The sequence below is a fragment of the Chenopodium album genome, chromosome 8 (genome assembly GCF_948465745.1).
Source record: "Chenopodium album chromosome 8, dcCheAlbu1.1, whole genome shotgun sequence".
NCBI classification, from domain to species: domain Eukaryota; kingdom Viridiplantae; phylum Streptophyta; class Magnoliopsida; order Caryophyllales; family Amaranthaceae; genus Chenopodium; species Chenopodium album.
Genome location: NC_137841.1, coordinates 28,650,506 through 28,673,460, shown reverse-complemented (window position 1 = coordinate 28,673,460; position 22,955 = coordinate 28,650,506). Strand labels below are relative to the sequence as shown.

General features: G+C 36.8%; 1 protein-coding gene across 1 annotated transcript; it reads left to right on the top strand.

Moving 5' to 3' along the window:
* Nucleotides 1–5,089: 5,089 nt before the first annotated feature.
* Nucleotides 5,090–5,566, top strand: LOC145642889 (uncharacterized). Its single transcript, XM_081694050.1, has one exon. The coding sequence runs from the start codon at nt 5,090–5,092 to the stop codon at nt 5,564–5,566; it is 477 nt and encodes a 158-aa protein (XP_081550176.1).
* Nucleotides 5,567–22,955: the final 17,389 nt, after the last annotated feature.

Sequence of the window (22,955 nt, the reverse complement as noted above, 5' to 3'; positions counted from 1 at the left end):
AATTAACATGCATTAATTCATTCATAATACAAGTCATTAAGTCAGAGTATGTTTTGCATGCTATGCAATTTTACCCCTACTTTAATTTTATCCCACAAAAAATAAAAATATAAAAAGAAAAATAATAATTGGGAGAGAAAAAAAAAAAAAAAAAAGAAAGAAAAGAAAAGAAAAAAGTCAGAGCATGTTTTGCTGTGTTTTAAAGGAACCCCATAAAAATTGGGACATGCAGGCAAAGGCAATATCGTAGCACATGAAATATTAATGTGGGTATCAAATTTATAAATTAAAAATTAAAGTGCATGAGATCAATCGATCCCATGTTTCGTCACAAACCACTTCCATTAATCGTAGAGTTATCAATTTATAGCAGTTTTTGCATCATATCATGTGTTGTTGTGAGTGGAAGTTTTATTTTAATTTTAATTATAGAATTCTATGTAAACCTACCATGTGATGGGGTACACCTTCATTAGCTTCATCTTAGCTTCACCTTTTTTTTGGGTGAGGGGTTTATAAGTAATGGTATAGGGAGGGCATTGATGACTTGATGTATGTATGTATGTAGATGAGATTCGATTAATGTTTGAGTATCATGGTAGTATGCTATCGACCTGAAATAACGTAAAGTGCTGTAATTTTGTTGAGAGTGTGATTTGACTTTGTTTAATTCGTCTCATTTGATTAAACTATAATGGATGTAAAGTTTTTATGAATGGTTGAAAAGTGATTGATTGCATTGTATATAAGATATAAACATATAATATCATTGAATGTTTTATATCCTTGGTTAAGTTTGGTGACTTATTGATAGATGCATGGTTCCTCTTAAACAAGACTTGTGCGTCATGCTGGGCCAAGCCGGTTGTTGGAGTCATGTCACGTCGACCATACCAAGAACACAAGCTATGGAATAAAAACAATTCGTTTTTATTCAAATCAAATTTGTATAGACTAACAAACCACATTAATAAGCATTAGTTTTTATTTAGTTGATATTGTTTGTATTGGTCCATGGGTTGCCTATTGTGTCTCATATTGAGCCATTTTATGTTTTATAATGCACCCTATGCACCGTCCACATAAAAGTCGTTTGTGGCCTATCATAAGCGAATCAAGTTCTGTCGTGTTGGATAAAGTGAAGTCGTCTTGGTCCATTACATGTTCTAATCATAGCCATGGTGCCCCAAACTTGGTGAAATATATAAGGGAACCCTCCCTCCCTCAAAAATATGGACCTAGGGTTAGATTAATAGTTATGTAGGATCCTTGGTGCAGCGCAATTAGTGGCGTTGTGGATTTATTTAAGGACTTTGTTGGTTGATCTCAATATCTGATTATCAAATTATTTTGAAGAAAAATTAGGAGTGTTATATATAAAAGTGTATATTACATTATCAATGTTGATATAAATAATTTTTTTAATAGGAAATTCTTGGAAAATTTTGTGTAGAGACACTAGCCATTTGTTTTTTTAAAGTAGTTTCTTATTTCAATAAAACAAAAGCTAAGATTTATACCAGGAGATTTTGAGTTATGACTTGATCGAAAATGTAACACTTCTAATGTGTTCTTTTTAACTGAATCTCCCTTAACTTAGTATGATCGTAATACAATTGAATATCTTTAAACCAATCTAATTAAGCTAATTATTTCTATGCTCATAATTATTTTGAATTCGTTAAATTTTTTACACATTCCCTCAAACTTATTTAATCACCTTCACCTAACCAATAGTCGTTATTGCATAAGATGGGTTTATTAAGGAAAAAATGTAATGCGGTATAAATGTGATGTTGTTACCTACAAGGAAAACAGCGGTCACCATCATATTTCAGGTGCAAAGCTTGTCGTTGGTAATTTTATTAAATTATTCATCCGTATACATTGCATGGTACGTACATTGTTACACATCATTATGTTACCTGCAAGGCTGCAACAATTCCCTTCAATCATAAGAAAGTAGTTTTATTTATTAGATTTATTGTCATTATTATTACAATCTTTTATGGATAATTATTTTCTATAAACTAGACTTACATATTAAACCCTTTAATTAAACTAGGAGTGCATTCAAGTAATATGTACTCCGTACATCATTAGTACTAATGTAATTAGCACAGTATCAATATTACAATTAATTTTAGATATACACATTTGATTTTACATGATTGATGTTGAGAAGATGGTAAATATGATTTGACATATTATTGTCGTGGAGAAGGTGGTAAATGTTAGTAAAGATGAATTATTTAATCAGAATTGACCTCTCAATTCAAGGACATAATATTTACCTAGATCTATAAATGACAAAGTTAAAGTGTGGTCATAATTAGGGATAAGCGTAAGAGAGTAAGTATGGGACAACTCAAAGTCAGGACACCATGAATAACTCGACAAAGTTTCTATGACATAGGTAGCATGAGAAATCTTATATAACTTCACAATTAGAGGGCTAGTTCTATAGAATAACTCGTGCTAGGCTATATCATAGTAGCTTACCCTCGCCATGATGTCTCATGGGACCTAAGTCGATCGAGTTGCATTAGGTGGGTAAATAATTTCAAAGAACCACCCCAATCTAACTAAAGTACATTATCAAATACCTTCCCATCTGCCACAAAGAATAAGTTAGATACTTAAGACACTCAAATCATTTTAACAAAAAATCAGATATCAATTAAACCATATCCTTAAAATTGAAATCGTAACCAAGCAAATTGATTCTTAGTTGGACCTAAAATTGGAACAACAATTAGCGATTTCAGGAATCCATTTATACATTACAATTAATTTAATTTTTATTTGAATTTCAATTTAATTTTATTTGGGATTCGATTCTAAGTTTTTGGAATTTCACTAACTAAACACATACAATTAGCCACAATTGGAACCACCGATTCCAATTCCGGGTATACGACACAAACATAAACAACAGACTTAGACCCACGTCATTTTTCCTCGAATTCAGAGCATTCAGGACGTAGGATGAAATAATGAGGTTATGGATGGTCCTACGTCTACAATTTCATAGTTTCCCAAAATTTCCCAAAATACCCTTGTACCATCACATGCCACTGTTCAATTTTATAAATCACTAGGGACGTTCAATCCATTTTGGTATTGGTTGGATCCTTGCATATATTGCTTGCTACTTATTGCAACTAATTATTAATTATTCAAATAAATATTATATACATGTTTTTTTCTTGTAATTTTTTCACTATAAAAGATGCTCTGGATCTCCTCCACTATCCATATGCTGTCGTTGTCCCATGTGCTTTCCTCCTCCAATTGTTATTTGTTCCTGTAACCCCGAACTTTCTATTCCTAAAGATTTCATTAAAATTGACATTAATTAGTGATTACTTTTTTGTTTAATTTATTAATTATTTATGTAATCTATTATAATAACAACTCAAGTCTAACAACATATTCTTCCACTATTCCTGATTATGTTTTTTGTCATGTTAGAGCGGTGGCCTACTATTGGTTACACTATTCCTAGATTTCACACTGTAACAACTTGATTACATCGTGTATGTGAGTGTTTTAAGGGTGTTACGGTGTTACCTCATCTATGCATCAATTATTCAATTCCGATTTGAATTAGGTCAGATGACTTTAACTGAATGTAAATCGATCTTTCTCTACAATATAATGTTGAATGCTTCTAAAAGGTTTGAAATCGAGACCTTCTGGTTAAATTGGAACATCTATCATATTGGTTATTCTTGGGCTCAAATCAAGTAAAAGTGGAATCAATGTTGGGTTGAGTAGCATTAAAATCAGATCATGCAGCTCACAATCAGGCTATTTCAAATTTGAACAAAAAAAATTCTTATTTACTACATACCTCTGTTAATTTATTATGTGCAACAAAGGGGTATTATTTGTGAGACATAAAATATTCCTTTGTTCCACATAATAGTTAACGGAGGTAGTTGTAAAGCATTTTTATGATTACTAGTTGTTGCACTACGAGCTTACTCTAAGATTTTGGGGTTGTAAGAGTAAATTTTTTGCATATTTAGTTGTCATGACTTATCTATTGATAAATAAAAGTGCTTTCATCAATCACTAGTTTATTAAATAAGAATAAAAGGCAATAACACATTTAAAAATAAAGGTATGTTCACTTCAGCTTAATTTCAGTTCAGTTCAGTTCAGCTCCAAGCAATTCAGTTCAGCTCCAATCAGTTCAGTTCAATTTAGCTCCTAATTTCCTTCTCTCATAAAATATTCATTTCAGTTCAGCTCCAATCAGTTCAGTTCAGCTCGCTTCAGTAAATGTGAACAAGCCCTAAGTCTTACAGGTTGGAATCATTTAATAAGACCCTTATTTAAACCCAAATTAGTCAATAATTTTAACCAATGTCAGAGGAAACTACATACTATAACCATCCTTTGACAAACCCTTCACCGACCAAGAAATTAAAAAGGCCATGTTTAACATTCACAGTTCCAAGTCCCCGGAGCCGGATGGGTTCACTGCTGATTTTTTCCATGTTTACTGGAAGGAGGTAGGACAACTAGTGTTGGATAGTGTTCATCAGTTCCTGGATCGGGGAACATGCTCAAAGAGTGGAATCAATCTCTCCTAGTCCTTATTCCAAAGGTTAAGACTCCAGAGCTAGCTAATCAATTCAGACCAATTAGCCTATGCAATACAATCTACAAGTGCATCTCAAAGTGCCTGGTAAACAGGCTCAAGGTAATTCTCCCGAATTTGATTACGGAGAACCAGAATGCTTTTGTCCCACGAAGATACATGGAGGATGACATACTCTTGAGCCATGAACTATTGCATCTTATCAACTCTAAAAAGGGGTCGAATTTCACAGCAGTCAAGATTGATATGTCAAAAGCTTATGACAGAGTAGACTGACTCTTCTTGATTAAGGTATTGCAAGCCTATGGGTTCTCAGGGCATGGGATTAGGCTGATCCCACAATGCATTTCAACTGTCAGCTACAAAGCTATCATCAATAGGAAAGTCACTAATCATTTCTTGCCCGGGTGTGGTTTAAGGCAAGGGGACCCTCTATCCCCTTACCTTTTTATTTTTTGTATGGACATTCTCTCTAGAATGTTACTACTGGCAGAAGATATTAACCAGTTCAAAGGCCTAAAAGTTTCAAGGAGATCCCCCTCCATCTCACATCTCTTCTTCAATGACGACGCAATGCTTTTCTTTAAAGCAAATGATGAGGCTTGTATGCGTGTAAGGGACATTCTTCAGAGGTTTGGCACTGCCTCGGGTCAGCAACTGAATTTACAAAAATACTTCATCAAGTTCTCTCCAGGGGTGGATGATAGTAAAAAGCTAGAGGTGAGAAGGACTCTAGCCATGGATGAAACAGATAATATGGGGATTCATTTGGGAGCCCTGATCGATATTCGAGGAAGGAAAAGTCACTCCTTCCAGTATTTGATTGATAAAGTTTCCGAAAGGATTGTTTCGTGGACCTCCCTGCGTCTGTCACAAGCAGCTAAGTTGATACTTATCAACACAGTTCTGGTTAATATCTCAGCTCATGTTATGAAATGCCTCAAAATCGCATAGAGCATCGCCAACAAAATTGATTCTCTGATCACGAGGTTCTGGTGGTCTAATAATGGGAATACAAGCATGCACTGGGTTAGAAGAGTTGTCACTCATCTCCCGAAAAGCATGGGAGGGTTAGGAATCAGGGGGGTCTCAAGCTTAAATGATGCCCTTCTTTTCAAACAAGCAACAAGAATGCACCTAAATCCGTAGCTACTGTTGTGAAGGGTGTATAAAGGTATGCAGTCCTGTGGTATTTGCTCAATGGCCAAGCCTTATGTCAGGAAAGGAAACCCTTCAATGGGGAGATCTGGGATTCAAATGGTCATAGGTACTTTTTAGAAAGGTTTTGCGTGGAAAGTTGGTAATGGGAATAGCATCAAAGCAATAAGCATGCCGTGGGTCAATGGGGAGCCCCCAAATGTTAATTCAAGCCAAACTCTAGGGGCAGCTTTGAACTAGAAGGTTTGTGACTTTATTGATAAGGAAACAGGCACTTGGAAGCGGGGAAGGTAAGAGAATGATTTGAATGGAGGAGTGCAAGGGATATTCTATCTATAGAGTTACCTGACAAGGGTATAAACGCGTCGTCAATTGTCTATCCCTAGATCAAATACAATTTATACAACCTAAACAAACCTAATACGAGTATAAGGCAAGCATAGGGGTCGAACCACAGAGAACGATTAAACACCACCAAATGTTATCGACAATTAAGCTATTCCGGAATAGGAGATAAATAAACTAAAGTCTAGAAATGCTAAAACAAGAAATAAAACATTAAGGCACCAAGGGAAATGGGTAGGTGAAGTTGACGCTTGACCATACAATAACAAAGTAGCATATCAATGGTAAACTAAACATGCATGAATACCGAAGTAAAGGGTCCAATCTAGCCGCCTTCCGGGGTCAATTGGCTTCTCCTAACATAGCCTCTATGTTTCCACATTAGAACCATATACTAGGAGGTACTATTAAATAACAATCGATAGTAATGAATCTCAACTAAGTCAACTTCCGTTACTTGTTAGTAAAGACTCATCTTTGATCAACTAACAATGTGCACTTGCAAGAAAGACTAAAGAATATCAAGCATGCAAAGACTTTAATCACCATTAACATAACCCCAACATTAAGAGCATGAACAATTAGCAACTACACCATCCCCACACCCTTGGCTAGATGACTACTCACAAATCATGTTGAAAACAATATCAATCATCAAATCAATAAGCATCAACATGATTAATAAGCAAGGAAGAAAAATAAAAGCAAATAAACAAAATCAAGAACAAAGGTAAAGAGAAAGAGTAAGAAATTGCTCATTAATTGAAGATGAAGGTCTACAAAGGATTGAACAAGCTCCTTCTTCAAAATCCAAGTTCATTAATGAAGAAAACCTCACTTTCTCTCTCTACCAATGAAGACTAACCCTAACCTAACCTAAAACTAAAAACTAATTAGAGAGAGGAATAGATAGTTATTCCATATTTTTTATTACCCCAAAAAAATGGGTATTTATACTAACTTAATAAAACTAGGAAAAATAGAAAAAGAAAATAAAATAAAATAGATTAAAAGGAAAAGTAAAAATAGAAAACTAAAATAAGAATAAAAAAATAAAAGAAAGAAAATAAGAAAAAGGAAAAGGAAAAGAAATAAAAATAAAATAAAAAGAAAAATAAAACCAAAACCCATCAATTCCCACCCAAAACAATCAGCTCCCCGATTTCCCTTTCTTCCAAATTCATGGCTGCTCTAATTTTTCCATTCTCCTACCACCATCATCAACCATTATCATTAAATCAATGCTCCAAATTAATGGCTATCAACACCAATTGCATCATCATCGTTCGATCCTCATTAAAAATCATGTGCGAGGCTCGTGAAGCGGTTCGGTCGAACCATGGGTTGGTGCGGCCGAACTACGGGGTTGGTTCGGTCGAACCATGGGTATGTTCGACCACTCCTCTTCGATTAACAAAACCCAAAAAGTCTCTGACTCGAAGTTCGGTCGAACCACCAACGGTGTGCTCGAACTTGATTGATTTTCAATTTGTTCTGATTTTTGTTGTAATTGATACTGGTGGTGGCTGCTCTGTTGCGCGGTGGTGTTGCGGGGTGAGGAGGCAGCGTTGCTGCTGTAATTGGAGTTGTTGTGGGGATGCGCTGTGGGTGTATGGCGTGGCAATTGTGGTGGTTTTGGCGGTGGTTGGTGCTGGTGTGTGTGGTCTTGCTGCTGATTGTTGTTGTTGTTGCGAGTGGAAACAGAGGAAGGTGGCGGAGGTTGGTTGCGCAATGTTGCTGCTGTTGGTGCTAATGGAGGTGCGCTGGTGGTTTGCGATGTTGGGGTTTGGCAGGCTGCTGTGTGCGTGAGGGAGCAGGGGAGTTTGGTTGCTTAGGAGTGGTGTAAGATAAGGACAGATGGGGTGAAGGATAAGTGGGCAGCATGCTTGTGAAATGGGCATTTGGCGTTTGACTCAAATTGGAACCCGAACTCACTTGACATGAATCCCGAACCCCTACACACAAAACCGAAGGAAGGAATTGGGATAAATAAAATAAAAATAAATAAAATGAAATAGAAAATAAGAGACACAAAACTAAAACTAAAAATAATTAAATCTACGCAAGCAAATAAAATAAAATACGAAAATAGACTAAAACTAATAAAATTAAATAAAACTATACAAGCAAATAAAGTAAAATAAAATAACAAAATAAACATAAAGGTTATTAAAACTATGGAAGTAACACATAAAAGGAACGAAATAAAATAAATTGAAAGCAAATAAAATACGAAAATAAACTAGAAACCAATTAAATAAAGAAAATAAACTAAAACACTCCAAAATTACCAAAATAAACTAGAAACTTTATTAAAGAGAGAACAAGAGAATAAAAGGAAAATAAGGGAAAATAAACACGGAAAAGACTCTAAAACTACTCCTTAAGAGTGACATAAATGTCACTCATCAAATTCCCCCAAGCTAAACCTTTGCTCGTCCTCGAGCAAAGCTAAGGCAAAAGAGAACAAGAAGGAATTATTTAAAGCAAAAGAAACAAAAATAGAAACAAAGAGAAAGAATGCACACTAACTCACTGTCGTAGGAATCACGGTTGTTTTTAGCTACAACAAGCCCTTAAAACCCCAAAGTCGCCTATGAGGACGAGTGAGGTCTCGTGAGGGTTTCCTAAGAGCTTACCCCACAACTCTTGACAAAAACCAAGGCAAGGCAACGAAAGGAAAAGGAAAAGAAACACGAAGAGAAAAAGCAAAACACAAGCTCATATACGGACAAGAGATAAGGACAAGTACTAATGAATGCAAACCTTTCTAAATGGACAAATGTATGCACGTTCCAAGATGTCGATGGTTGATTGAAACATAAAACATGCTAAGCATAGAGAACTACTTAGGACTCACTCCACCCTAGCCCCAACCAATCGGGCCACGTTCTCTCCACTAGCTTCAAATCAACCCTTAAACTAGCTTCTCAAGATTCCACGAAGGAACCGGAAAAAGATAAAGAAATGAAAAACTTTGAGAAGGTAATCCCGACGTCTCAACTATGCATACTCTTTCCATAGGTTTGAAGTCTATCTCCCTCCACCGTTCTTTTGACCTAAACCACTAGAGTCTAAGGGTCTTTTTATTGGTTGTAACGTAAGGCTAAGGGTTAAGGCGGGGTAAAAATTTAAAATTTGGTGATAATTCCTAAGTGAAGCAAAAAGTGCGGCCGACGCTCAAAATTAACTCAAGAATTCACTAAATATCAAGCAAAAATACCACTAATGCCATTCCCCCAAGCTTATTCAACACAAACACACAAAATATACAAAATGAAGGAACGATCCCCCAAGCTTGAACAAAGCATTGTCCTCAATGCTTAAACTAGGCAAGAAAACGAAACCATCGAAAATATTTTTGTTGTTTTTGTTTCTTTTCCAATTTTTTTTTCTCTTTTTTTTTTACTTTATTCATTGTCCTTGCCTTTTTTAATTTTGGACGGCTTTTTCTTGAAACTTCACTTGATTTTCATAAATTTACATATTTCTTTACAAGCTCAACTCTAACCAAATCTTAAAGTGCTTCTTGTTTATAATCAACAACTCAAAACTTAAACCTCACATGCCAATGCTTCACTAACTAAAAGGTTGGTAAACATAGGCCATTAGGTTTGTAATGTGGTTTAAACAAGAGCGGGAAACATAAGGCTCAAATTGGTTAGCAAGTAGGTTTATGCAAAATAGAAAATCAAATTTGTAACAAAACAAAAAGAAGATAAAGAAAAAAAAATGAGAAAGAAGTGCCCTTTTCCTCCCCTAGAGTGCTTCGGTCACGATCTTGGGAGCTATAAGTCAAAACAAGGATCAAGACATGCATAGCTAAGGATCCAAATGCGCCACACAACAAAGTGATGAAGGCTAAAACAATGTTACCTCACACGGGATTATAACTAAGCAAATACCAACTAAGGGTGCCAAATCCACTATAGAGAGCAACACCATCTTACCACATACCCGTGAACTAGGGCTTCATGGATTCCTAAAAGTTCTTAACCCGGCTACCTTAGCATGTAATATCCTAGAGTCAACCAATGACACTCTCAAATCGTGCACACATTAACCACTTAGGAAGAAAGGCATTCAAGAGTAAACAAATACAAAAGATATAATGTCCAATTAAGAACAAACAAAACACAATTTTGTTAAACTTGCCTTGAAGTAAACAAAAATCTTTTTGGATTTTCCAAAAGCATGAAAAACATGGAAATGCATATACTCAAGTGCATGACATATATGAATCAACATCCCACCAAACATGATAGAATACCCTCCCCCAAGCTTGAATGAAACCAAGCTCTCAAATCATAAACGATGAAACCAAGGAGGGGAAAACAAGGAAAAATTAATCCAACATTACCCATACATGATCTTCAAGTCACAATAAGTAAGAGAGAGAGGGAAAAGAAGGATATTACCGGATATGGGATAAATGCAAAATCACACAAAAAAAACCGAAATAACCTCATATGAGCCACAATCTCTACAAATAAGGCTTGAATTCCACATGATAGGTAAGTTGAGGCACATTTCCTTGATTCTTGATCATCACCAATGCGCAAGAGTATATCAAGTTGTGTACCTAGCAAGGAACACAAAAACGTCCATGAGAGAAAATCTAATCTAAAAACAAAAGAAAATGAAAGAAATAAAACACGGGTTACTTCCCGCAAAGGCTTGTTTAACGTCCAAGCAAGACCGCTCTAGGAAGTAATAATTCAACGCACGCAAGAGCTTGTCAAATGCACTACTACACATTTCATAGGGGTGTAAATAGGCAAATGACGGAATAAGAACGTGCAATAAAATCATTGCACGTAAGTGAAGAGGGAGATGCCAAAAGAAAGAAGAAGAAGGATCGAAAGGAAACTCAAGAAAGTAAGAAGTAGAAGAAGGAAAATAAGAATGGAAAGAAAAGGAAAAAGGCAAATCCTCATCACAAAATTTTTTGTTGGCAAAATTCCTCTTATCCTCAACAATGATGGAAAGAGGGACATGAAAATCATCCATAGAGGGCGGCTCCCCAATAGGCTCTTTGAGATAGGAAGGGAGAGAAATAGGGTAAGGAAGGATGTGGTCAAACCTTAGAGAAAAAGGGGTATGAGAAACGGGAAAAGGGGTAGCTACTCCCTCACCACAAGGCCTCACATCGCCAATGAGGGCATGAAAATCAATCATAGAGTCCTCAAACGAAGGGCACTCATGATCTACACCTCCCTCAAGCTCAAAAACTCCAAGGGAATCAACCTTATCCTCCTTTTCACCACAATAGACAACCTTTCCTTCAACTATCTCAAAACCCAAGGTCCCAAAATCGTGCATGAATGGAGGTAGATTCATCTCAAACTCATCTAAGTCCCAAGAAGCGTTCTCGATGAAATCATCCAATAATCTATAAGTCCTCATATGACTCTTGAAAAATATGTGGGACATTACCTCAAAAGAGTCTATATACTCGTAGATTGAAGGGTCACAAACATACACTTGAGACTCATCAAGATGAGAAAGAGGATTAGGATTTTCAAAATCAACACTCTCTTCATTCTCTACTCCTTCACCATCACTCGAATGCTCTCTAATGGGATCCTCACTCATATGGGGAAGAGAAGAAAAAGGAAGGGCATTTTCTTGAGAGTTGGCTAATTGGAGAATTTGGCTCTCAAGCATCTTCATTCTAGCTTCCACCTCCCTATTCTCAACTTCCCTCATCTCGCTATACCTCTCCATCATCTCCATTATCTTCATTATCTTCTCTTCCTTCAAATTTTCCATAGAATTACCCTCATAAAAGGATTCATTAGAAGCATAAGGGAAATCATTTGGAGCCATGTAAGAATAAGAAGATGAGGAGGGAGTATCATTCACATTATATACATGAGCATCATCATATTGGGGAAAGGGGGCATAATCAAGCAAATGAGATTCATCATCAACAATAGGAGATAGAGAGTTGAAATCACTTGTACTAGGTTCACAAATAGGATCACAAGACAAATCATGGGGATGCATGCCACTAATAAAACTATTATCACATTGAGAATCAAAATTAGCAACATTACATGCCCTATTGCGTACTTTCTTAGCAAACCATACAAAAAAGCTCCAAGCACTATGAACCGATAATGCTTGAAATTCGCCATTAAACCTACTTTCAACTTCATATCTCGTTTGTTCATTCATGCCATAGTAACAAATCTCACAAGCTTCACAAGGATTACAACCATTATAGTTCAAAAACCCCACAAGTCTATGGAAGTAGACATAAAAGGGCTCATCATCATATTGAGGAAAAGAAAAATGTGTCATTTTTCAAAAATAAAACAAAGAGAACAAAAATAAATCAAAAGAAATATATACAATGGACTAGTCTCAATAAGATAACATAACGGTAATGGAAGTCGTTCCCCGTCAACGGCGCCAATTTGACAAGGCAATAATCGTGTCGTTGAGCGACTACACCTAAGTCAAATTAATTTATAACGCTCTACCGACCTAATACGTGTATAGGGTAAATAGAGGGGTCGAACCACAAGGAGACATGCATAAACACCGCATTCACTACTTAAGACTTAAGCTATCTCGGGACAAGAAGTGTGAATAACTAAGAGATTAAACTAAGGATTAAGAATGATTAAAGATCAATATAACTAAACACCAAGGGAAGTGGGTAGATGTAGATGTCACTTGATCATGCAATAACACGGAAGCAAAGCAATGGTAAACTAAGCATGCAAGAATATCGAAATAAAGCTCGATCTAACCGCCTTCCTGGGTTAATCGATTTCTCCTAACATAGCCTCTATGTTTCCACATTAGAACCATATATTAGAAGGTGAAAACAAAGAATTATTGATAGTAATGAATCTCAACTAAGTCAACCTCCGTTACTTGTTAGTAAAGACTCATCTTTGATCAACTAACAATGTGCACTTGCAAGAAAGACCAAAGAATATCAAGCATACAAAGACTTTAATCACCATTAACATAACCCCAACATCATAAGCATGAATCAATTAACAACTAAACCATCCCCACACCCTTGGCTAGGTGACTACTCACAAATCATATTGAAGACAATATCAATCATCAAATCAATAAGCATAAACATGATCAATAAGCAAAGAAGGAAAATCAAAATAAGCAAACAAAACTAAATACAAAAGTAAAGAAAGAGAGTAAGAGATTTCTTATTAATTGAAGATGAAGATTTACAAAGATTCAATCAAGCTCCTTCTTCAATATCCAAGTTCATCAATGAAAATCCACACTTTCTCTCTCTACTAATGAAGTTTCTCTCTCTAGATTAAGCTAAAAAAATGTAGAAAATTAAAACTAAGTTAATCTAATCCCCCAAAACGTTCTAAAAATGGGACTTATATAGTCCGTACAGAGCCAGCTGATAAAAGGAGAAGTTCGACCGAACAAATGGGAAGGTTCGGCTGGACTACAGGGTAGGTTCGGCCGAACCATGGGTAGGTTCAGTCGAACCTCCCTGATCCTGGTCTGGTCGAACTCCTGTGGTTCGGCCACTCCTGCAAAACTGCCAATTTTCATCTTGCCCCTGCCTCAACGTTCGGCCGAACCACTGAGCAGGTTCGGCCACACCATCAGGAGGTTCGGCCGAACCTCTTCTGAATCATGCTTCCTCTACTTCCTTTGAGCTTAGCTTCCTCCTCTTGAAAACCCCGATGGTTCCTACAAAGCATAAGCATGAAAATCACAATAAGAACAAAGCGGGAAGACTAAGAAAAGGGAGGATAAAGGAGAAAGAAAAGAGGAAGCAAAACTAAGTAAAAATTCTTAGAAAAAGGGCCAAACAAGTGCAAATGTGGGGAGAATCCTTAGAGAAAAAGGATAAAAGAGTGGCATAAATGCCACTCATTATTATCGTCTACAAATGAGGATGATTTTATATACTGGAAATTCCACCCATCGGGGAGGTATACGGTAAAAACGGGCTACTACTTCCTTATGAAAGGAGAGGACCCAGTTTGGGAAATCATCTCCAACAAAAAGGATCAAGAGTTTGTAAAACTCATCTGGAGAATGAATATTCAACCGAAATGGAGATATTTTTGTGGAAGCTTTACCATAATGGGATTGCAGTCAAAGCAAACCTAGCCACAAGGGGTATACAGATAGATGATATCTGTGGCTACTGTGGGATGGGCTCTTAGGATAGTCAACACCTTTTCAGATTCTGTACTCTAGCGAAGGAAGTCTGGGAAAATAGTGCCCTGACAATTCGCTCTGACTCCGTGGGGTACAATTCCTTGAGGAATTGGATCCAATTATTTATCCTGCTGTTTAATAGCGAGGATGGGAAACATAGTAACCGTATAGTCTTATTTATTGCAACTCTATGGGGACTATGGAGAACGAGGAATGCAAGGAGTTTCAATGGTAATGAAGGAGGGACAAGCTTGGTAACTGAATTCATCAACCAAGCAATGCATGACCATGAGATCTTCACACTTAATGAAGAAAGATACCATAATAGTGAAGGCGATGGAAGGGGAGGCCCTACCCACCCACCTGGTTTTAATTATGTTCATTTGGGGCAAGAAAGAGAAGGCTTTGGAAACTTCCTGATAGAGGTTGATGGGCCGTGGGATAAAAGGACTAAGAGGGCAAGGATTGGATGGTCAGTAAGGGGAAATGGGGTAGATACCGGAGAAGGAGGAAAGCACGGAAAGACAAACTCTGCACTACAATGTGAAGCTTGGGCATGTTTGGAAGCTATGAAATGGGCTCGTTCAGAGGACAAAGATGGTCTCCTAATCCTCTCAGATTCAATTAACCTTCTCACCAATCTCCAGGGCAGCACAGGTAATGAAATTGAGATTTCGTGGACGGTAAATGAGATAAGGAAGGTGGGTGCTGTTTGGGGGTAAAAAATACCCCATATATGTGGACCAATGCCACCTCGACACGTATTCGCAAGCTCAGCGCTCAATGAGCCAATTAGAGCATGACACGTGTTACTTAATGATAGAAGGGTGAAAATTGGCTTTAAGCCCACAACCCTAGAAACCGTAGAACGGTGGGAAGCCAATCTACTTAGGTTAAATAACCTAAGAGGCACATATCCCAATACTCTATAAATACTGATCATTACATCAGTTTCAAGGGATCCAATTCTCTCTCCAAGGGAAATGCCCTCCAAAATTACTCTCCCCTCTCTCTACTTTCTCTCTCTAAAATACATTATTTCGGTCACTGACTTGATCGTCGGAGGCGGAACTCCGGCCCCCCCGGGGTCCGTTGTTTTGCAAGTGATCGGGCCGTTCGAGTGTTGCATTGCAGATCTGTCTCTTGAGGGACGTACACACCCTTCATTCGGGTACTTACAAAAAACCCCAAAGCATTTGGCGCCGTCTGTGGGGATTATCAATGGGGTAGCATTGCTCCAACAGTATCAACCAGTGGTCATTATCAATGGTGGCAGCCGGTAAGAGCCATGAACAGTGTCTCAATTAAACGGTTTCCATGGCTGCAATGATACTATATTCATCATTATTATGATGTAAAAAAAATTATTATGAGCTTAGTCAAACGGCAAACGGCTGTATTTTTCTTCATTAAAACCGGCTATGTCATTGTGTTAAAGCATAATGGTTTTGATGATGAGGAACTTGAACTAAAAACAAACTCAACTAATAAAGATTTACTAGTGTGTGATTAGTCAAGGTGCAGAATAATCTTGGTGATTGAAGAACCATCTGAATCTAAGAAGACATGAAGAAGATCTTTATTGAAGAAGTTAAACAAATCAGAGGAAGAGTTCTCTAACAAGAACTAAGTTCCCTAACAGGAACGTTCCCTAACAGGAACTTGAAGACTAGCAGTTAAGTTCTTTGGTGGAACTTGATATTCTTGGAGCCCAAGTAATTCATCTGATCAGAGTGCGGCGCAACAACAATAGTTAAGGTTTTATTCTTAGAAATTATTGTTAATATGGTAAGTAGGTTAGTGCACGAAATTTATTAGAAACGTGATAAGTTTGCTTGGTAAATAAAATAAATATGGAAAATAAGAAAAGATAGATTTTAGGAAAAGATTTTCTAAAAAGATTATTTTTCTCTAAAGTCGGTTTATTAAGAAAGATAAGTCTTCTTAATTAATATCTTTTTATACTTATTTTCGAAAAAGATTTTATTTCACTTGATTTGCAAAACCCGTGTTTAAAAGATAAGTCAAGTTAACATATTTATCTTTTTAAAAAACCTACTTTCTATACAAGTGTTACTTGTATAAATAAAAGAGAAAAAAAATGATTTAGGTTTTTGTGAGTTTATGCATGGAGAAATCACAGTGCTTTAATTGAGTAAGTTTACCAAGCTTTTAACTTTTCATATTAGTTTCGGATTTCGTGCATTGCTTACCTATCATAATAGGCGTCTTATATTTGTATTGGTTGGGTTATTTGGGTGATATTTATAGTTTGTGTTACATACAGTTTTGTGTAAGCTTCTAGGTGAGGCTGTGAGTTTTGTACTGGGGTGGTACGAGTGTTTTGTACTTTGGCAGTACGTGTAGTACTTTGGTGGTACGAGTGAATCTAAGTGTGGTGCTTAGATTGGGTAGGATAGGGCCCTATCAAGTATCAAGTCCAGTGAGGAACTTGTGAAATAAAGGTCTGTGTCTAATAGGTTGTAACTCGGTGTTTGCCCTATTATAGTGAAGTGTTTTGTGTTTGAAATCCCTAAGGTAGGGTCGAGGTTTTACTTCCAGTTGGGCCCTGGAAGGTTTCCTCGTAAAATCTGTGTGTTTGCTTAAGTTCCTATACGCATTGTTTATTTATCCGCAAAAAGTAGTCATTAGGAACTCAATACAATTCACCCCCCCTCTTGTATTAATCGTCTCAACTAACAATTGGTATCAGAGCAAGGTACTCTCGTATAAGCGAATAACTTTGCTGAGTAAGTTTCTGGAGAGATGAATTACAAAGAGAAACTTGAAGAAGGGTATTCTACCCAACGTCCACCCATGTTCAATGGTAAGTTCTACACCTACTGGAAGAACAGGATGGAGATATTTATTAAGGCAGAAAATTACAAGGTTTGGCGTGTTATTGAAGCTGGTGATTTTGAAATAACCATAACCAATGAAAAGAAAGAGGTAGTTCCTAAACCTATTTCTGATTATGATAAAGAAGATCATCAGAAACTTGAATTGAATGCTTTAGCCATAAAGTATTTGCATTGTGGACTTGGACCTCATGAACATAATCGTATCATGGGATGCAAGTCTGCTAAACAGATTTGGGATCTACTAGAAGTAACTCATGAAGGTACAAATGAGGTAAAACGTTCTAAAATTGATTTGTTGATGTCTAGATATGAAAGGTTTGAAATGCAATCAAAGGAAACTATAGAGGAAATGTTTACTAGGTTCAATGATATTATTAATGAACTGAATTCCCTTGGCAGACACATTCCAATTGATGAACAGGCTAGGAAGATCTTAAGGAGTCTACCACAAGATGAACGATGGAGATCAAAGGTTACTGCTATGCAGGAAGCTAAGGACTTCACAAAGTTCAACATGGAACAACTAGCTGGATCATTGATGACTCATGAACTACATCTGAGTTCCAACTCTGAAAGTTCCTAAAACAAGAGTCTGGCTCTTAAGGCTCAAGACTCAGAGGAATTAGAAGCTGATGAGCAAGAAATGGAAATGCTAGTTAGAAAGTTCAAAAGGATGATGAACTACAAGAAGTTTGATAGGAACAAGAAATATGCAAGTTCCAGGAACACAACATGTTTCAAGTGCGGCTCAAAAGATCACTTCATTAAAGATTGTCCATTACCAGACGATGAGAAAGGAAAGACTAAGGGCAAGGAGCAATCCAAAGAGTCAAGATTCTACAAACCTTACTTCACCAAGGACAACGTGAAGAAAGCCATGTTAGCTGCTTGGGGAGATTCAGATTCTGAGGAAGAGGAAGAACAACCACCAGAGGAAACTGCCCATCTATGTTTGATGGCCAAAATTGATGAAAAGGCAAAGCTGAAGGAACTAGAGTCTGAGGTATGGTTTTCTCAAAAAGAACTTAGACATTTCTCTAAAGAAAACTTAATATTAGCTATCTTGGGAATTCAAGAAGAACTTAAAGATTTGCATAAAGCTAAACATAAAAGTGATGAAGCTTTGGTTACTTTTAAAGAAAACAATCAGTGGGTCGATAATCTGAAATTTGATATTCAATATAGATTCTTTAGTCTGTTCGATGATAATAATTATTTAAAAGAAACTATAGACAGGTTAAAACATGATAACATAATGTTGAATATGGAACTATCCTTGATGAAACTCTGTCTTAATGCCCCTGATTCTGAAGTTCCTCCACTTGCTCAATATCCGAATTTTGAAAAACTGAAAATTTGATTTAAAAATATAAAAGCGGATAAAGCAAGACTTGAGGGGGAACTTGAGAAAGCCAGGAAAGGCAAAAAAACCTGTAGATTACAGAGTTCTTGACTAGATCACCAAAGCTCAAACCAAAAGAACAGAAGGTTTGGGTTTCAAAAAGAAGTTCCAAAAGGAAAAGAAGTATGTGGACCTGCCTAGTAGTATAGTTTGTTATTTCTGTGGAAATACTGGACACAAACAAGTTAAGTGTCCTAAGAAAGAAAATAGTACTCAGAATAACAAAAAGCATATATAACAGATTTGGATCGAAAAGAATAAACCTACTGTTGTTACACAGGAACCCAAGGAAACCTGGGTTCCTGAACCTAATGTTTAATTTCTCATGCAGGTTCCAGTGAGGGGGAACAACGATTGGTACCTAGACAGTGGTTGTTCTAAGCACATGACTGGAGATAAATCTAGATTTCTCTCATTGGATGCCTACTATGGGGGAACTGTGACCTTTGGTGATAACATGACTGGAGATATAGTTGCTATTGGCAAAGTAGGAAGGTCAAGTTCCCATGCAATTGATAATGTATTTTTGGTCGAGGGCCTCAAACTCAACTTGTTGAGTATTTCACAATTTTGTGACAAAGGTAACTCCGTAAGCTTTACTTCTATTAAGTGCAGAATCATTCACAATGACACTGGGAATATCATCTTAAAGGGAATTCGTAAAGGAAACACATATGTTGTTGATTTTAACGAAGTTCCTAATAGCAGTTTAACATGTCTTAGTGTCATTGAGGATGATCCTTTATTATGGCACAAAAGATTTGGACATGCAAGCTTTACTCTACTTGATAAATTGAGATCTAAGGAACTAGTGGAAGGACTTCCAAGTATTAAGTTCCTGTATGACAAAGTGTGTGATGCTTGTGTTAGAGGAAAACAGACTCGAGTTTCTTTTAAGTCCAAGAAAATGGTAAGTACCTGTAGGGAATAATTTCAAGCCTTTAAAATCCCACTAGCTTGAACCCCACTGTGACCATACACTAAAGTACGGTGGCGTCCAAAAGGGAAGAAGATAGAGCAAAAGAGTCGCCAACAAGTTTTTAAGGAACTTGTAAACCGTTCACGAGGTGAAGGTTACACCCCTTAACGATCCAAGAGACCGTCAACTCCATAAGGTCATGAACCAAAATAAGGGTTCGGGGATGATGGTACAAATCCAACCTAAAAGAGATTGAACCTGCCCTAATAATAGGCCTCTACTTTATTCTGCTCGTATTCATGTGCGCTTTCTGACTAACATGCAATCAATAGGATTAACCCTAAACTTGTTTAATCTATGTTGGTTGAATATTAATGCACACATAAACTATTATTGGCGATCACTTGAATTTATAATCACAATTAACCTAACAAGATTATTAATTATCTTATTAAGCGCGATTGCAAGTACCAAATTCCCTTTAACATGCAATAAAAGGTGATCAAGCAATAAAAATAAATATAATATGTATCAAGCAACATAATAATAAATAATCACCATAAAAATAATAATCATAAAAAAAATCATGACAATAATGAATATCATAATCATAGCAATCATAAATATTAATAATCATAATAATAACAATATTCATGTTAAAGCATAATAAAAGTAAGATCCTAGGCATGATACTAACCAGATTAATAACAAACCCTAGCATGTCACTAAGCATTAAAAATCAAGTCTTTAACCCTAACATGATACTAACATGAATAAATATTAGGAAGAGAATAAAAGGCATCATAGCAATCATATTTAATATTAAAAATACCCTAGACATGATGCTAGGAATATCATAATAACAATATAAACATGATATCTACATCATAATATCAATTAATCAATTAAAGTACTTACTTGGATGCTTCGTACCTCTTTCTAATAACAAAATACACACGTTAGTAACTTCAAGGAAAATAATAAACAAAACAATTAAATTAAATAATTGAAATAGAGATTTGGGACCAAACCCTCAGAAATTAAAACCTTTCACGTCTAGGGCGAAGGCAACTTCGAATATGGCTAGGTGTATCTAGATCTTGCGAATGCGGAATTTTGTATGAAGAACAAGAAAGAATTGAATGCTAAAGAATTAATGTTTATTGATGAAAGCTAATTAAAACTAATTGTTGATGAGAATTCGTGAAAATTGGTGAAAGAAAGAGAACGAATGAAGAGAGTTGATGAATGAAAACTTGTGAATGAAGAGAGTTGATGAATGAAAACTTGTGAATGAAGAGAGTTGATGAATGAGAGATGTAGATGAGTGAATGATTGTAGATGAATGAATTGCGAATGAAGACTTGCGAATGAAGAGAGTTGGTTAATTGATGAATTGGTAATTGATGTCAATTGGTGAATGAAAACGGAGTTTTTGATACGATATTTATAGAGAAAATCAGCCAAAAAAGATAATTTAACAAAACAGAGTCTGAAGATCGCAAAACAGCATTGGCGCCAACCCTGGCTAGCTGGCGCCAGCACCAATGGCTAGCGCCAGGCGCCAATGGCTAGCGCCTGGCGCCAAGCCTGGTTCCAGGCGCCAAGGCCTGGGGTTGGATGCCAAACTGGATTTCAACGCGTTTTCGAAAATCTAATAAATTTCCCGTACTGGAAGATAAAATAATATAATTTCTTCGAAAATGCTATTTGATCTTGATTAAAACTCTGAAAAGAACCTTCTAGAATATTCTAGAAAACCAAAACCATTCCTAATTGCATTAGGAATGATAAATCATATTAGGCCCTCCCCTAGATCATTGGGCCGTACATAAAGCTCAAACCGGGCCCAGTTTAGTAAATTGGCCATAACTTCCTCAATATTCATCGGAATTGGGCTTATAATATATCGTTGGAAAGATCTTTGCAAGCCCCATCCAACTACACCACTATTGGACCCATATCATGGACCAACCAAACTGGATTGACTGTTTTCTTAAAATAAAGTTTTCAAAAACAGGGAGAAGGGAAAAGAAATAAAACTTTCCGCAACACTAGACCTTTCCACACTTCGTTTCATTCGATTATGATTCGACGTGAAAGGTACTCATCACCGGGTTTGGTTTTGGGGACACACAAATGGTTGTCTACAGAAGCCCCCACTTTGACTGAGTTTGGAGAAACGCAAGTTTCGAAAATAAAAGTCAAAGTAACGATAGGGACGGAGAATGATTCAGAACGTTCTGCGATCCTAAATCAATCTTATAACACCGATACCTGCAAAACTAGCGTTAGTTAAACAGATAAAAGAGTTAAGAAATGCGTATCTTGCACCGTCGAGCACACGTCTCCGAAAGTAACCGATTTGCTGCTGTACTGTTGTTTTGATGACCTCCTACAAGCTAGAGAATGCCATCCCGCTTGAAAACCGCTACGCCTGTAACTGCTTCCAAATTAGAAGATCGCTTTGCCTGAAACTATCCTCCCCGCTATGATAACATTCCACGTCCAAGGGAACATCATCGAAGATTATTTCTCTCGAAACAAATCCCCATCCGCATTGATAATATCCCACGTCCAAGGGAACACTATCGAAAATTATTGCTCTTGAAATAATTTTCACCCGCATTGATAATATTCCACGTCCAAGGGAATACTATCAAAGATTGCTTCTCTTGAAACAATCCTCAGTTGTTTGTGACAACTCTCCATAATCCAGGGAACGCCACCTTGCTGTTTCGATGTTCACTCGTCTCTGAACAAAGAGCTTCTTTTTTATATGTTCACGCGTCTCTAAACGAAGAGCTTGATAATAGGATGCCCACGCGTCTCTGAGCAAAAGAGCTTGAATGAAATGTCCACGCGTCTCTGAACAAAAGAGCTTGAAAATAGGGAATGTCCACGCTTCTCTGAACAAAAGAGCTTAAAAAGGATTGTCCACGCGTCTCTGAACAAAAGAGCTTGATTGATATGCCCACGCGTCTCTGGAGCAAAAGAGCTTTTGATGGAAATGTTCACGCGTCTCTGAACAATAGAGCTTCAGTGCTTGAATGTTTCTTGCGATAATGTTCTGAACAAAAATTTTCGAAGACCAACGTTTGTCGATCTCTAAAGCTCACCTGAACTTTATTCCGCTAAAACCAGTATGTCGGTGTCTCCGTGATTAGGCGCTTTAAGCTAAGTGAGACGATCTTTCATCAGGTCGATCACTTTATTGCAATTGTAATTAAACTGACTACTTAATCATGTCAAATTACTTATAGGGGCTAACTGGCGTACCAAGGAACCCAAAATTGTTGTATGAAGTCAAAATCACCTTTCTGGGAGGCTTCGAGCTCTATCGTTGCTGAAATATCTCTGGCGCCAGGCGCTGGAGTAGGGTCTTCCCTGTTCTGATGCACCTGTATTTATTTTTAACTATAGAACTTTGCCAATTTCTTTAATTATCTTAGGGTTGACCTAAGGCTTAAAATTATCTTAGGGTTG

Bases quoted from the DNA above. Each gene is read 5' to 3' on its own strand.
- LOC145642889 (XM_081694050.1), top strand. From the start codon at position 5,090: ATGTTACTACTGGCAGAAGATATTAACCAGTTCAAAGGCCTAAAAGTT.